General features: G+C 43.1%; 1 protein-coding gene across 7 annotated transcripts in view; it reads right to left on the bottom strand.

Moving 5' to 3' along the window:
* Window positions 1-15,296, bottom strand: part of SNX31 (sorting nexin 31) — a 65,877-nt gene that overhangs the window by 41,629 nt on the left and 8,952 nt on the right. For 6 of the 7 annotated variants that reach the window (XM_054019596.1, XM_054019593.1, XM_054019590.1 and 3 more), the window contains 2 exons: window positions 4,356-4,470; window positions 3,295-3,359 (listed from right to left, as the gene is read on the bottom strand). In XM_054019596.1, the coding sequence (XP_053875571.1) occupies window positions 3,295-3,359; window positions 4,356-4,413 (123 nt within the window). In that variant the 5' untranslated portion in view covers window positions 4,414-4,470. Of the gene's footprint in view, window positions 1-3,294; window positions 3,360-4,355; window positions 4,471-6,202; window positions 6,247-15,296 lie in introns of those variants that run through there. The other variant, XM_054019597.1, reaches the window with a different exon arrangement.

Raw genomic sequence — 15,296 nt, 5'->3', positions numbered from 1 at the left:
AAGGAACTGCAGCAGGCATATCAGAAGGTCAGGGAGGCCAAGAGTCAATCTGATACCAAGCCACAGATCTGCACTCTTTACCAAGAGCTGCATTCCATAGTTGGCAAAGACCCCACCACCACCCCGCAGACTTCCATGGATATGTCCAAGAAGCCCAAGACACAGACCCCTAGCATGGACGACAAGGAGGAGAATGCAACTGGAGGGTCCAGCTATGCCATGAACCAAGATCTGTTTGAGACTCCACTGCAGTTCAGTCAGTCCCAGCAGTTGAGAATGGGCAAGCCTGATGCAAGGGAAGGAACCTTGGGTAAGTGTGTAAATATATTTCCTGTTACAAAGATGTACTGGTGGCTCCCCCAACTCAGCAGGACAGCTAATGGACTTTTCATTCATTTACTACGCCCCTCATGGAGGTGATTTTTTTACAGCGCTGGCAGAGCTCTCTCCCTGCGCTGCACCATGACTACACAAGCCACGTTAAAGCGCTGCTGCAGCTTTAGCGTTGCCAGTGTAGACTAGCCCTTAGGGCTTGGCTACACTCGGGACTTCACAGCGCTGCCACGAGGGTAGTCGTGCTGCCAGGGCTACGAGAGAGCTCTCGCAGCGCTGTATGTACTCCATCTCTCCGAGGGGAGTAGCTGGCAGCGCTGCGAGTGAGCGTGCAGCGCTGCAGGCCCTGATCACACTAGCGCTTTACAGCGCTGTACTCGCTGTGCTTGGGGGGGGGGGGGGGGGGGGGTGTGTTTTTTCACACCCCTGAGCGCAGCAAGTTGCAGCGCTGTACTGCGCCAGTGTAGCCAAGGCCTAAGTGTCATGCAAGACACGGTAAGTGATGCCTGCAAGTCTTAAAAGATATAGCAATGGAAATGAGGACTCTACAGGGACATATGGAAGTTCAAGTTTATTCATCTCTTTCAAAACTATTACAGAATTTCTTTACCATAAAACATTTTTACAATGTTTGATTGTGCTATTAAATATTTGGAGCATCTCAACCAAAGCCATGTTGTTAAGCAAGATTCTTTAATATCTAAGTGAATGTCTGTTAAGCTTTTATTTACACCAATTAAAGGCACTTAGCACAGAGAATGACAGAGAATGGACTTTTGTCATTCACAGAGCTTTCAGGTCTGTCCCAGAATCCAGCTCTTCCCAATAATGAAAGAACATACCCAGCACTATTGCTATGTGTATTATGAAGAAATCACTTTGTGTAAGTCTAATAATTATAAGATGAAGTTGTAAACAAAAATGTTGTGGAACTAGTATCTTTGCCAGGCAGAAAACTTAAAAACACAGCACAAGAAACAAGACATTCCAAAGTGGAACAGAAAGTTTTCTCTTGATTTTGTGTTGCAAGGATACATTGACTTTGTATTAAAATTTTTAAGATTTATTTCAACCTACCAAGAAATGTAGGAAGCAATTGACTATGTTGTGTTCAGTATCTCTCACTGCATACTTTAATAAATGTATTTGACTGTACAATCAATTTGAAACGTTACCCCCCATCAGATGTTCCCCAAAACAAAGAAATTCACATCCACCATGCAGACAGCCAGTTTCAACACTTACGTACGAATATGTCATTCCAAATCCAGTGCCCCACTCCCCCAGTCAAGACAACATAGTGGCAAAGTTTTTTCCACCAGAGCTCTGATAGAAAAGGCTTACTATCAGAAATTAATAGTTGAGAGGGGGAAATGACAAGGTAAGGGGACCTGTGACGGTCCTACTCTCTTTAGCCATCTTTATGGATCTGAGCCAGACCCCATGGGAATCAACAGGAGTCATTCTGTTGATTTTAAAGGCTTTGGATCAGAGCCTAAGATGCTATGTTCTTCCCTAAATAAATCTCTAAGAGCTGGTCTACATTGGCACTTTACAGCTCAGGGGTGGGAAAAAACACACCCGAGCACTGCAAGTTTCAGTGCTGTAAAGTGCCAGTGTAGACAGTGCACCAGCGCTGGGAGCTATTCCCCTCGTGGAGGTGGTTTGTTTTTTTAAACAGAGCTGAGCAGCGACTACACAGCCATGTTAAAGCGCTGCCACAGAAGCGCTTTAATATTGCTAGTGATGACATACCCTAACTCTCAAATACAGAGCGCTGCTTTGCTCACTGACTCAAGAACCTTTCCTGGTCTGGAAAAAAAAGAAGAGGCAGTAAATAAGCCACATTTTTATTGTGAAAAAATTTGTCTTTGCTTTGTGTGGAATGCTTCTTTACACAATTACCTGTAATCTTGCTAGCCCTAAAATTCACAGCAAATATGAAACAAGAGCAATAAAGTTACAAAGTTAAACATTAATTGTTACATTATGAAATTCTTTCAAGCATAACTTCTTCTCAGGAATTTCTAATAACTATTAGGATTATGGTCACACAACAGGTAGGTGCTTTCCATAACAAAAGACAAAGAGTCCCTTCGGAAAGAGCTGCTCACTGTGGTATTTAAGAGCCAAACTAAACATAAAATTAACATATTGCACATCCACAAACACCATGCGGGAGGGAGGGGGAGGGGGGAGAAAAGAGAGTTAGTTACTTTGGGAGTCATAACAGTTTCCGGATTGTGCATTTACTGCAATGTTATGGTTGATGTTTCAATGCAGTGGGGATTTTTGTGCTTATTATACTTGATATTCCCCTCCTCCTCCCCCTGCCCCACTATGGAGCAAATAAAAATGGATTTTGAAAGCAGTTCAGGTTGCAACACTCCATATACATGCCAAACTCTGCCTATCACCCTGTGTTACAAGATAAGAGAAGCTGACATTCACAGCAGTCATCAATACACTTATCGCCTCAAAGTACTGACACAACCGAAAAACATCTAGGCTTGCAAAACCCAAGAATGTGTATAATCCTTTCAGTGAGCTCTCAACAAAAGACTTTTCTGGGCATTATTTAGGGGCAAAAGATTCATCAGATATTCCATCAGGACATAAATAAAGCAAACAATTCCGAAGAAGTGGGCTGTAGTCCACGAAAGCTTATGCTCTAATAAATTTGTTAGTCTCTAAGGTGCCACAAGTACTCCTGTAATTCTTTTTATGGTGAGGTTGTACAGAGAGGAACAATTTAGCATGTGGATAAGATGATAACACCTAGCTCTTACATAGCACTTTTCATCAGTAGATCTCAAAGTGCTTTACAAAGGAGGTCAATATTATGAGCATATGAATACAAGGAAGCACACACAGAAAAGGCAGCCTTTGTGCAGAGGAGCTGAAGCACAAGTTCAATCGTTCCAAGCAGCTAATTGTGTTGCTGAAACATTCAAAACTTACCTGCTGTAATTTTCTAAAAAAACTGATGAAGACATCACTGTTTGTAATACTTGGATCTACAGTTACTGAAAAACAAAGGCATAGAAATCAAAGTTAATTGAAGGGATGGGAGAAAAGGGTCTGCGTCTGAAAGTAAGATTACCTGCAATGCCCCTCTAAGTTAACATTTAAGTATCAAAAGACTTCTGGTAGAGCTGTCAATGAGTGCTTTACCCATCCTTTGATTTAAGCAAAGTTTGCTTTTTATTGGATGGTGCTCAGATCACTCCCAAGTCCTGCCCAGTGGAAGGCAGGCACTGCATTAGGTACACACCCCGGTGGTAAAACCTGGCTCTATTGAAGTCAATGGAAGTTTTACCATGGACTTCAACAGGGCAAGGATTTCACCCCAATATTTAATATATGGGCCTAAAGTTGTGGTCATTTATTTAGGAGCTTATTTTCTGAAGTGCTGAGCACCCAGCAACTCCCAGTAACATCATCAGGAGCTGCTGGGTGCTCAACAGTTTTGGAAGTGAGGTTATTTAAGAGATTAGCCTTATGTTTTTTTGAAAGTCTTGGCCACAAAGCATATATTACATATATTTCATCATCAAAATGTCTCAGAGCTTCCTATTTCTTGTAGTTGAAAGGGTTACATTTTAAATTTATTGGCTTATGTGAAATTCATGCACGACATATTTATACCTGCACTTCAGATATATAGTTTTCCTATAAACTTCATGTGTCTTGTAACAATTCTCAAAACTCTGCTTGGAAATCTGAGAAAAACAAATTTACTTATTTCTAGAAAAAACGGAGGCCAATTTAAAGGCAAGAGGAGGGATATGATATTTGAAAGGGACCTGCCCAAAGACTCAGGTTTTTCCACTCTGAAGTCAGTGGAAATATCTGGCATGCTAGGACTGCAGGAACAGGCGCCCATGTAGTTTAATCCCAACATTCAGGGTATGCTCCCCTCAGGCCCCACAAATCATGACTTGCAGAATCCACAAACATATTCAACTGTTCAATCCACAAGTTGAAAACCCAACCACCTAGTGAAAGCAGAGACTCCGTACCACTCTGTAGATATTGCTCAAGCTGAGACCTCCTCTCATCAGCCATGGACTTGGTCATTGCAAGATAGAACTTTGGAGGGAAAGCAGGCACGGTACTCCCAAAGATCCGTCTTAGCTACAACGGCAGTCAAATAATGCTTAAGGTTAGTGAAGATCTGATATGGGCTTCTGTGGACATTACCATATTGCCCAGGTTGGAGATGTCCATTCACTTTAGCCCCAAGGCTACTGACAGCTCTCTCAACCTCTAAATGTATTCAAGACATACAACCCCTTCAGTGCCAAACAATGTAGTCAATAATGATACTTTCTTCAGAGCCACTCAGAGGGGACTCTGTCACCAATGCAAAGCATGCTGCTTTTTGTTTTGTTTTTAGCTTTATACAATCTGAGTAGCAGCTTGGAAGCAGTTTCTCAATTCCAAGTCAGAAGGATCGCAGCATATCTACTTCATTAAGTCTTATGCATTCTACATAGACAAATGCTATGCAGGGTCTTTGTCAACACTCAGTATTTGCTTTCCAAACTATCCATACCAAGATTTATTTGTAATACTGTATGATCACATGAACCCTCTCTTTTGGGAACCACTGACTTCTATCCTTGATTTGCATTCATGAATGAAAAGAAAGGAATCCTCGACATGCCATAATCCTGGCCACAGGTCTCCCTTGCATCACTGTATTTCTTTAACATATTACAGACTGTATAAAGTTGAGAAATATTTGGAGATACTTTATACTTCCAATTGGGTGTTACCATATTTTACAGTTAGCTGTGGTTGAATGGTGGACAGTAAGTTTTACAGAGAGCATGTTGCTTCCTGAGCACTTTCAACTCACGTTGTGACCAAGCTCAGCAGAAAATTGAACTTTGTTCTGAGAACAGCATAGAACACTCGATTGGCTTGGCTTTTGTTTTTAAAAATACATTATCAAGCAGAGTCACTTCAGGACTCCGTTTCTTTGTTTGTCACCCAACACAATACCAGTTTTCTTGCAGTTTAGATTCCACCAGAAAGTAGTGGAAGACACAGGAAATATGATCCTCTTAGTTCAGTTGAATTAAATGGAGATTTTCCAACTTGGCATTTGGACAATCCAATGGCAATCTTCCAGTTCACAGGAGGGAGGGATCTCAAACTAAAGAAGGAGCAACTGTTTTTAAAGTTACACTTTACAATGTTGCCAACTCTTGTGATATTATCCAAAATCCTGTGATACTTGGCATTTTTTCTTGAAGCCCCAGCTCCTAGAGTCACATGAATGTGAAATGCTCAGCTTTCACTTAAAAATAAAAGTTTCTAATTCTCTTGCTTGTGGAGGAAAGCTTGAAATCATGAACTGAGTGCACCCTAAGGCCTCAGAAACCCACAAGAAAAATGTATTATTTTTAAAAACATGATTTTTCAGCTAGTCAATTTATTGATTGGGGGGAGGAGGGGCTGATTCAGGATTTTTGAGCCCGTAGGGTTGGCAATACTGAAATTAAAGAAACTTGAAATTAAGACTTCCGTTCCCTCCTACTCATGCTGTTTGATCATGTGATTCCCAAAACTGGAAGTGCTCCTGCTTTCAGGACCTCATCTGGTCAGTTAAAACAAACAAATACACACTTAGACCCAGCTTTTGTAAACCCTTAAGGGGCCACCAGGCAACCAGGGCCGGCTCCAACTTTTTTGCCGCCCCAGGCAAAAAAGAAGAGCCGCCCTGCCATACCCCCCCACGAGCGCCGCCGAAATCCCCACCCCTCCGAGCGCCGCACCACCCGAAGCCCCCGCCCCGCCGAGTGCCACGCCACCGAATCCAAAAAATATATAAATAAATAAAAAAAAATCGAGCGCCGACCTGCGCCAAGTGCTGCACCGCCCAAAGCCCCCATCCCCCCTCCAAGCGCCGCACCGCGCCAACCCCCACACCCGAAGACCCCGCCCCCCTCCAAGCACCACGCCACCGGAAGCCCCGCCCCCCTCTGAGCACCACGCCACCGGAAGCCCCGCCCCCCTCCGAGCGCCGCGTCGCCGAATCAAAAATTAATTTTATATATATTAAAAAAAATAATAATAAATAAATCGAGCGCCGCCCTGCGCCAAGGTGCCGCCCCAAGCACGTGCTTGGTCGGCTGGTGCCTGGAGCCGGCCCTGCAGGCAACAGGCTGGCAAAAATGGAAAGCCAGCTGAAAGCATGTGCACCTCATAGAACCTCCTTAATTATAAGAGACTGTTGTAGTAAGTAAATAATAATTTAAACTGGTTTTTTGTTTGTTTTGTTTTTTAGCATTACCATATACTAAAAGGTGCACATTGATACTATTTGTTGGTTTTCGCACCTCCACGGCTCAAGGCCATACCTGACTAACATGAAAAGAGCATGAAAGGTAAACATTCTGCTTAAAATCATTTTTAATGGGAGGTGCAATCCCATTGTCACCAATGGCATGTGCTACAAGGAGTTTAAAGTATTTACGAAGGTGTTAAACTTCCATCCTAACCCAAGTGACTGATTAAAAGCTAGAGCTTGTTGTAAAATTAAAAAATTCTAAAAAAAGTTTCAAAGTTATTTCCATTTTTAAAGTGACTCACAATATTTACAAGAATGTTGAAAAAAAATGCCATAAAATTAACATTTTGAATTTTTTTTTTTGCAAAAAAATAAAAATAAAATAAAATAAAATAAACAAAACTTTTGTTTCCAAAGGGACTTTTTTTTTTTAAACCAGAAAAGCTTTGTTTGAAAAATTTCAGTCAACTCTAGTCAATGCTATTTCATTTAGTGGAAATACAGACTGATTTCTACAACGAGACACCATTTGGCCACGATTGAGAAATAACAGTTCAAGGATCAAGGTTTATTATACATTTAATGCCACTCTCTGGAAGCAGGGGAAATGGAGGTAGAAAACATCATAGGCATTTTCAGGAAGGAAGAGGCATAACTCTGACAAGCCTGGACAAAAGTTCCTCTCTCAGTAAAGCAGTTTCTGAATATATTAAGATTTGTGAGAGCTTTGCTTGTGGCACATGTAGCAGCTACTCCACTACCCCTATACTGGCAACACATCACCAGTTTCCAATTTATTAATTTACCTATTATTAGGTACTTGTAAATTGCCTTGAGAGAGAGAATATAAAAGGAGCGATATAAAACCAAATAATGTTTTCCATGTAGTGTTGCTGCATAAATAGAATAAGAACAGCAGCTTTTATATAATGCTTTTCATCCTCAAAGTTCACATACATACACTGATCCCTCCAAAGCCTCAGAGACAGAGAAGCATTCTCTGTTTTACAGACAGGGAAACTGAGGCAAAGATATGAAGTGATTTGCCAGAGTTCAGAGATGGAGTCAGAGCTCGAATCAGAACCTCCTGCCTCCTCGCCATGCCTATCACCCATGTAATGCAGCACTACCCATCATCATCATCATCAGTAGTTCGTACAAATGGAAATATGGACTATTTTAAAAAAATTCAAATCAATGAGAGCAATTAATCCACCTTGGAACAGACTGCTTGGTAAATTTTATTTTTTCAAACTTAGGCTATGTTTGTCTGAAGGATTTGGGGAGTGGGAGCGTGGGGTGGGGAGAGAAATCTCTCTCAACCTCAGTATCTCCCTTTTTCGTACTTCTAAGAACTATAGAAATTTTCCATTATAATTTACACACAAAATTTGGAGGGTGGAGGTGGGGAGTTATTTTAATCAGACAGAGCTATCAGTCTGCAGGCATTAAGTTTCAGTCCAACATGATTGGAAACTTGGTTGTTTCCAATACTCACCAGCCCAAAAGATGGACTTAAATTTTAAACGCAAACAGACAATTATTAAGGCTGTACCTGGCAGAGCTATGTTCTGGGGGCCAAATTCACTTCCAGCACAACATAGTTTGCAGATCTCCAGATGGCAGTAAATCCATCTAGAGAAGGAGCCAGAAGCACAAGCTGCTTGCAACCCTTGCTCTGCTGGGGAACCTCAAAGCCTGGTAATACATCCCAAAGTGGGCAAGGCCAGGCTGACTGGGAGAAGAGCTGAATCAATGTCTCTCCAGGGCTGCTTCCACTAGTAGAGCTCCTATGAACACCCAGACAGGTTTAAAGCTGTCCTATCGTGTGGAGAGACAAGCTCTTTCACCAACAGAAGTTGGTCTAATAAAAGATATTACCTCACCCCACCTTGTCTCACTGAGCTTTTCTTCAGGTCTGGGAAAAGTACTCAGTGTCACAGCTAAACACAAGATCGAACAGATTGTTTAGCACAGTCATACTCAGACCTCTGTGGCTCAGAAGCCAAATTAGCGATCAACATTACCCAAAAGAGCCAGGGTAGTGTGAATTAATTGTTTCTTTTTATTTATTATACACACACACACACACACACACACACACACACACACACACACACGTGCACTGGATGAGCACACCACATGTTGTAATAGGCATGTGTAGGACCTATGGATTTTGAAATGTGTGTTCTTGGGAGTATTGATCATCATAGCAGTGTTATGGCAGGGTCTGGTGCTGCTTTGAGTTGGTGGAACAGGACACCCACATACCCTGAGAGAACTTGCTTCAATACAGAAGAAAAACCCGTCTGCTCGCACACCCCTAGTTGTCATGTACTACCCCAGGCTGGAACTCACATGGGGTATCATTATACAATTACAACCCATATTTGACAAAGACCACATTCTGAAAGAAATCTTTCCTGAACTCCCTCTTGACCTTCAAACATCCCCCCAAAAAATCATCAGAAGTAAGTTCCCCACAGAACCTTTCAAAATCCATGGGACCTACCCATACCTATCACACCATTTGGTGTACCTCATCATCCAGTGCGCTAAATGCCCCAAAAACTATGTGGGTGAAATGAGAGAATCACTACACTCCTGAATGAACTCACAGAAAAATCATGAGACAAAAACACCTTAACCATGGGTGAACACTTTTCCCAGCATGGTCACTCCATTTCGGACTTTTCAGTCCACATCCTTAAAGGAAAACGGGACAACACATTCAAAAGATGAGCCTGGAAGCTTAAATTCATAACTTCCCATGATTTTTAGTGTCTAGCACTCCGTAAAAACATTGTTGGGTTTATGGCTCATTAAAATCTGTAACCCACTAATACATCTTCATCCTATGACCGCAAAGGTGTTAATTGCCTACTTCACCCTGAATGCTCTTTTATAACAATGTTAAGTGTTATGCTAAACAATCTGTTCCTGCTTGAATTTAGCTGCAATATTCTGGGTATGTGTACACTGCAATAAAAAACCCACAACAAGGAGTCTCCGAACCCAGGTCAGCTGAGTTGAGCTAGTAGGGCTCAGGTTTCAGGGCTAACTAAAAACTGCAGTGTAGATGTTTGGGCTTGGGCTGAGCCTGGCTCTGAGACGCTGCGAGGAAAAGGATCTCAGAGCCCAAATGTCTACACTGCAATTTTAGAGCTCTGCAGCTCAAGCTCCGCTAACCCAAGTCAGCTGACCCAGGCCAGCTTTGGCCATGCCACTCGTCTTTTTTTGCTGTGTTGATATACCATCTGAGTATCTTTCCCAGACCTGAAGATGAGCTCTGTGTAGCTCAAAAGCTTGTGTCTTTCACCAACAGAATTTAGTCCAATAAAAGATATTAACTCACTCACCTTCTCTCTCTCCAATATCCTGGGATTAACAGAGCTACAACACTATCTTTTGGAATCCACCTAACTGTGAAACCCTCCATTCATCTGGCCCAAGGCATACAAAGCAGCGAGTATTGTTTCTTTTCCATCCTTCCACAAAAATGCTCCTCCTCCACAGAAAACGGTCGCTTGTTTCAAGAGTAAGTGGCTGGAATTATCTAATCTTGTGGGGGTGTTTTTAAATGAAGTGTTTAGCCCCACCCACGCTGTCTAAACCAACTATTTCAGCCACAGCCACGTTCCATTATATGGTAAAAGCCTAGGGCAGATGGGGCATTTGAGATAAGATTTCTACCCTGGAAATAATAGTCAGAGCAGCATTACTAAAAGGAGTTAGAAAGGTGTCAAACTGTCCATAAAGAGGGATTAAGGGAGTTGTACTTTTGATACAGTTTGGATGAAGTGCACAGAAACGGGCTCCTAATTTTAAAGTGTATTTTAACTTGTTTCATATGCTAATAAAAATATTTGTATATGTAGATACCTAACAAACCCAAAATATAAAATTAGTCTGCTATATGAGTACACAAAATTGAAAAGCAAATTTATTTTAATCATTAAATCCTTTATACCCAATTACTTTTGTGATTGATTTTTAGAATAATTTTCCAAACAGCTGTTCATGAAAATCATGGCTGTTCCTAGACTGACTCAGTGAATGCTAGTACAGTGTTTAGAATCAATCAACATTATGCTTTTGTCTTCAGACTAATTGTTACCATTTCAGAAGTGACTCTTTGTACATTTAGTGCCTGGAAATAAGTCAACAATGAACATTCAGATAATTATGACACCTACCGGCTTTTTCTTCTTGGCTTTATAACTGCTTGTCAGGTTGTCATAGGCGTGTTATTCTAATATTTGTCTAGAAAGGGAAAAGCTGCATACTATTTTCATCTGCTTCTAAATTGTCCCAAATCTAAAAAGTCATTTGTTAACACCACAGTTTTTCAAAGTTGGAAAGTAAGGAGAATTTAGCCACCACAACCCCCATCAAAATAGAAGTGTTTTGTAATAATGAAATCCACCAGTTATTTCAATCTTCCCAAACAATTTGCAATAAAGCTCTCCTTTTCAAAACAAAAAATTATGTTCAGCCTCCCATACTTTTATAATAGAGCTTATTTTTCCTAAGACTCAAATATTTGAATGAAGGAGACAGTTGACATCTACTAATATAATCCTATCAGCCGGAGTTCTTCAAATCAGACTTTCTTTGGGTTAGTGTAGTTAGTGCTTTAGATTAAAAGCACATCAATATTTACCTGGCACCCTCCCTTTAAAGATTTTGATAATGATTTGTGTGGAGAAATTCAGGGAACACTTTATACAGAATACAACAGCCCCTACAGATAGAAAGGAAAAGAAAATTAAAAATGGTAAAGATTAGCGTTACCATACGTCCGGATTTTCCCGGACATGTCCGGCTTTTTGATCCTCAAATCCCCGTCTGGGGGGGAATTGCCAAAAAGCCGAACATGTCCGGGAAAATTCTCCCAGCTTTGTTTTGCCGGCATCCCTGCCCCAGTCCCCTGCTTACCTTAGAGCAGCTCCGGCAGGCTCTGAGCTGCAGGCGGATTACCCCGTGGCAGCGGCGGCTGCTGCTCCCCCCAGACACCTCAGCTCTGTGCAGCTGAAGAGCCAAGCTGCCCGAGCACTACCGGCTTCATGGTTTGCCGGGCAGCCCCCAGACCTCCAGACCCTGCGCCCGCGCACTTCCCCAGCGCAGCCGGAGCCTGGGAGGGGAAGCGCCCAGCCGGGGGCGCAGGGTCTGGAGGCTGCCCAGCAAACCGTGAAGCAGGTAGCGCTCGGGCAGGTCGGCTCTTCAGCTGCACAGAGCTGAGGTGTCTGGGGGGGAGCAGCAGCAGCCACCGCCGCCACCACCACCACGGGGGAATCCGCCTGCAGCTCCCCCTAGACACTTCAGCTCTGTGCAGCTGATGAGCAAAGCTGCCCGAGTGCTACCGGCTTCACGGTTTGCCGGGCAGCCTGCAGACCTCCAGACCCTGCATCCCCGGCCGGGCGCTTCCCCTCCCGGGCTCCGGCTGCGCTGGAGAAGCGCCGGCCAGGTGCGCAGGGTCTGGAGGCTGCCCGGTAAACCGTGAAGCCGGTAGCACTCAGGCAGCTGTTTCGCGTGGCTGGGAGGGAGAATGCGGGGCGCTCAGGGGAGGGGGCGGAGCCCCATGGAATGTCCTTTTTTTTAAAGGATTAAATATGGTAACCCGAGTAAAGATGCAAGTACATTACTTGCAGTAATGGCGAATGGAAAGATGCACAAACAGGAAAAAAAAAAAAAAGGCAAGGTTCAGTGTCATAGGCAAAAATGAACTAAAGAGTGAGACAGTCTGAGGAGAGGAGTTTCTAGAGATGGGGTAACACAGTACTTAGGAATTGCTGCACTGGATCAGACCAGCAGTCCAACTAACCCAGTATCATGTCTCTGACAGTGGCCAGAACTAGATGCTTCAGAGAACTGTTCAAGGAAAGCTGTAGTGAACAACTATGCAATAGTATGCCCACAGAGCAGTGGTTCCCAAACATTAACAGCCCGCGAACCCCTTTCACCAAATTGTGACATCTCGTGAACCCCCTCCTAAAAATGAATATTTCCAGGAATTTAAGTTTAAGTTTCCTCAGTGTGATGGATTTGCTTGCTTTGCTCTGCATAGGTCTTGGAAGTCTGTAACCACTGGAGAAAGATAAAGTCTCAGGTCTGGTTCGGCATCAAGTCTGTTTCTGTATTTGGTTTTCAGATGTGCATACGAGGAAAATGCTTTCTTGCATAAGTATGTTGTTGAAAATGGTAACAAAACTGCAGCAGCTTTTTCTGCCAGAAAGGGGTACTCGTTTCTTAAACTCAGCCAAAAGTTGATCAATGATAGATTTCTGAAACTCCTTTTCAGTTCGTAATCACAGGAGATCTCAATCAATTTATCTTTTTCCTTGGTGTTTAATATCTGTGTTGAGAAAGTGGTATCATCAAAAGGGTTGTGAATTCAGTCATTATCACCTGACATAGCTGGAAAGTAATCCCTGAAAGTTGTGCAAAGTCCTTTTAGGTGTGCAATTATATTGGTTTTAGTGCACTGATTCAACTGAAGTTAATGTTCTGCCAGGAAGTCATGAAGATTACTGAAACACTCAGTTTGATTGTTTTCCAAACAACTTCCCCGGAACTGCAACTTCTTTATCAGGGATTCAACTCGCTCTTGCACATTGAAAACTGTTATATTGAAGCCTTGAAGAGATAAATTTAGGTCATTAATTCTTGAGAAAATATCTGCTAAATAAGCTAGGCTCTGGAGCCAGACATTATTTTCCATACAGCTGGCAAGGTGGAAAGGGTGGCTGTTGGAAAAAAAAACTAGGATTTCCGTTCCAACCTCAAACAAGCGCACAAGGATTTTACCCCTTGAGACCCATCTAACTTCAGTATGGGCCAACACACAGTTGTGTATACTACCCATTTCTTCACAAAGTATGTGAAATATTCTGGAGTTTGTTGGCCATGATTTTATGAAATTCACCATTTTCACTGCATTGTCCAGCACTTCCTTCAGTCCCTCTGGCATGCTTTTTGTTGCAGGGGCTTGTCTATGGATGCTGCAATGAGTCCAAGAGACTTTTGATGCAACCTTTTTTGTTCAAGCTACAAATCCAGTATACTTCCCCCTCATTGATGTGGCCCCATCAGTGCAAATGCCAAGGCAACGAGACCAATCTATTTTCTTTTCTTGAAAATATGCATTAGTCAGATTGAAGATATCTTCTCCAGTTGTACGTTCTTCCAATGGTCGGCAAAACAACAAGTCTTCTTCAACCATACCTTCATTCACATAACATACAAACAGTAGCAAAATAGCTAGATTAGCTACATCAGTTGATTCATCCAACTGTATAGCAGAATATAGACTATTTTTCACTCTATGTACAATTGTGGTCTCTACATTATTTGACATGTCATTAATGCTTCATGACAACGTATTATTGGACAAAGGTACCATGTCAATCCTTTTTGCAGCCTTTTCTCCGAGCATGCAATGAACTACGTCTTTTATACATGGACCAATCAAGCGCTCTGTTATGGTATGGGCATCTGATGCTTTTGCTACTCGGTAGCTCACGTGGTATGATGCTTTAAGTGCATTTTCATTATCAGTACTTGCTTTGGATATAAAACTGGTAATGTCACTTTTCTTCTCAGCTAATTTTCGCTTGAAAAAAATCAACAGGCTTGTCAAGTTGTGCAGGATGCCTAGTTTCTAAATGAGGCCGAGGTAGAGAAGGTTTGAGGCTGCTGTTTGCTAGAACATCACCACAAATCACACACAGTGGTTTTGGATGTTCTTGATCACCAATGCATGTAAAGCCATATTTTATATAATCATCGTCATATTTTCTTTTCTTTGTAAGTGACTTTCCAGGACCATCATGATCATTAGATTTTCCACAATGTGGACTTGAGGAAACACTAGCTGATTCCAGCAGCTTTACACTTTCCTTTTTCAGCCACTTATCCATTGAACTTGTGTACAAAAGTTCTAATAAAAATAACAGAGAGAGACTGCTAACAACCAACAAACTAGAAACTGAGAAGATTCACTCACTGAAGCAAATCAGCACTCCAGAGAGAAGGACAATTACTGAGACACCTTAACACTCCCACACTGGCTACAACGTGCTTCTGGCTGGTTTGGCTCGCAAACAGCTTTTCTTCCGCCGAGGAAGGTGCCCTGGGAGGGACAAATTAGCTTGGACCACCCTCCACGTTCAACGCGGCCCCCTGCTGACCGCCCTGGATGCAAACATCCCCTGCCTGACAAGGACAGGGATCCGAGCTGCCACCTGCACCCCGCATGGAGTGCTGGGGTTCGGGGCTGCCGGCTCCTTGGCTGACAGGGGAGGGCTCGGGCTGCTGGATCAAACTGCCCGGCCCCGCTCCCCCCGAGCCTCGGGCTGCTGGCTCCACCGCTGATGGGGAAGGCTCAGGCTGCCGGCTCAAACTGCCCACTCTCCACGAGGCTCGGGCTGCGGGTTCCCTGGCTGACAGGGGAGGGCTCGGGCTGCCCGCTCAAACTGCCCAGCCCCGCTCTCCCTGGGGCTCAGGCTGTCTGCCCTGCAACTGGGTCCCAGCAGAGTCCTCTGGCCGCCATTAATGAAATTTTTCTTGCGAACCCCCTGAAACGTTCTGCGAACCCCCAGGGGTTCGCGAACCCCACTTTGGGAACCACTGCCATAGAGGAAGTTTCTTTCTGACCCATGCA

This window comes from Malaclemys terrapin, chromosome 2, assembly GCF_027887155.1.
Source record: "Malaclemys terrapin pileata isolate rMalTer1 chromosome 2, rMalTer1.hap1, whole genome shotgun sequence".
Lineage (NCBI taxonomy): Eukaryota > Metazoa > Chordata > Testudines > Emydidae > Malaclemys > Malaclemys terrapin.
This window is presented reverse-complemented; position numbering and strand designations above follow the sequence as displayed.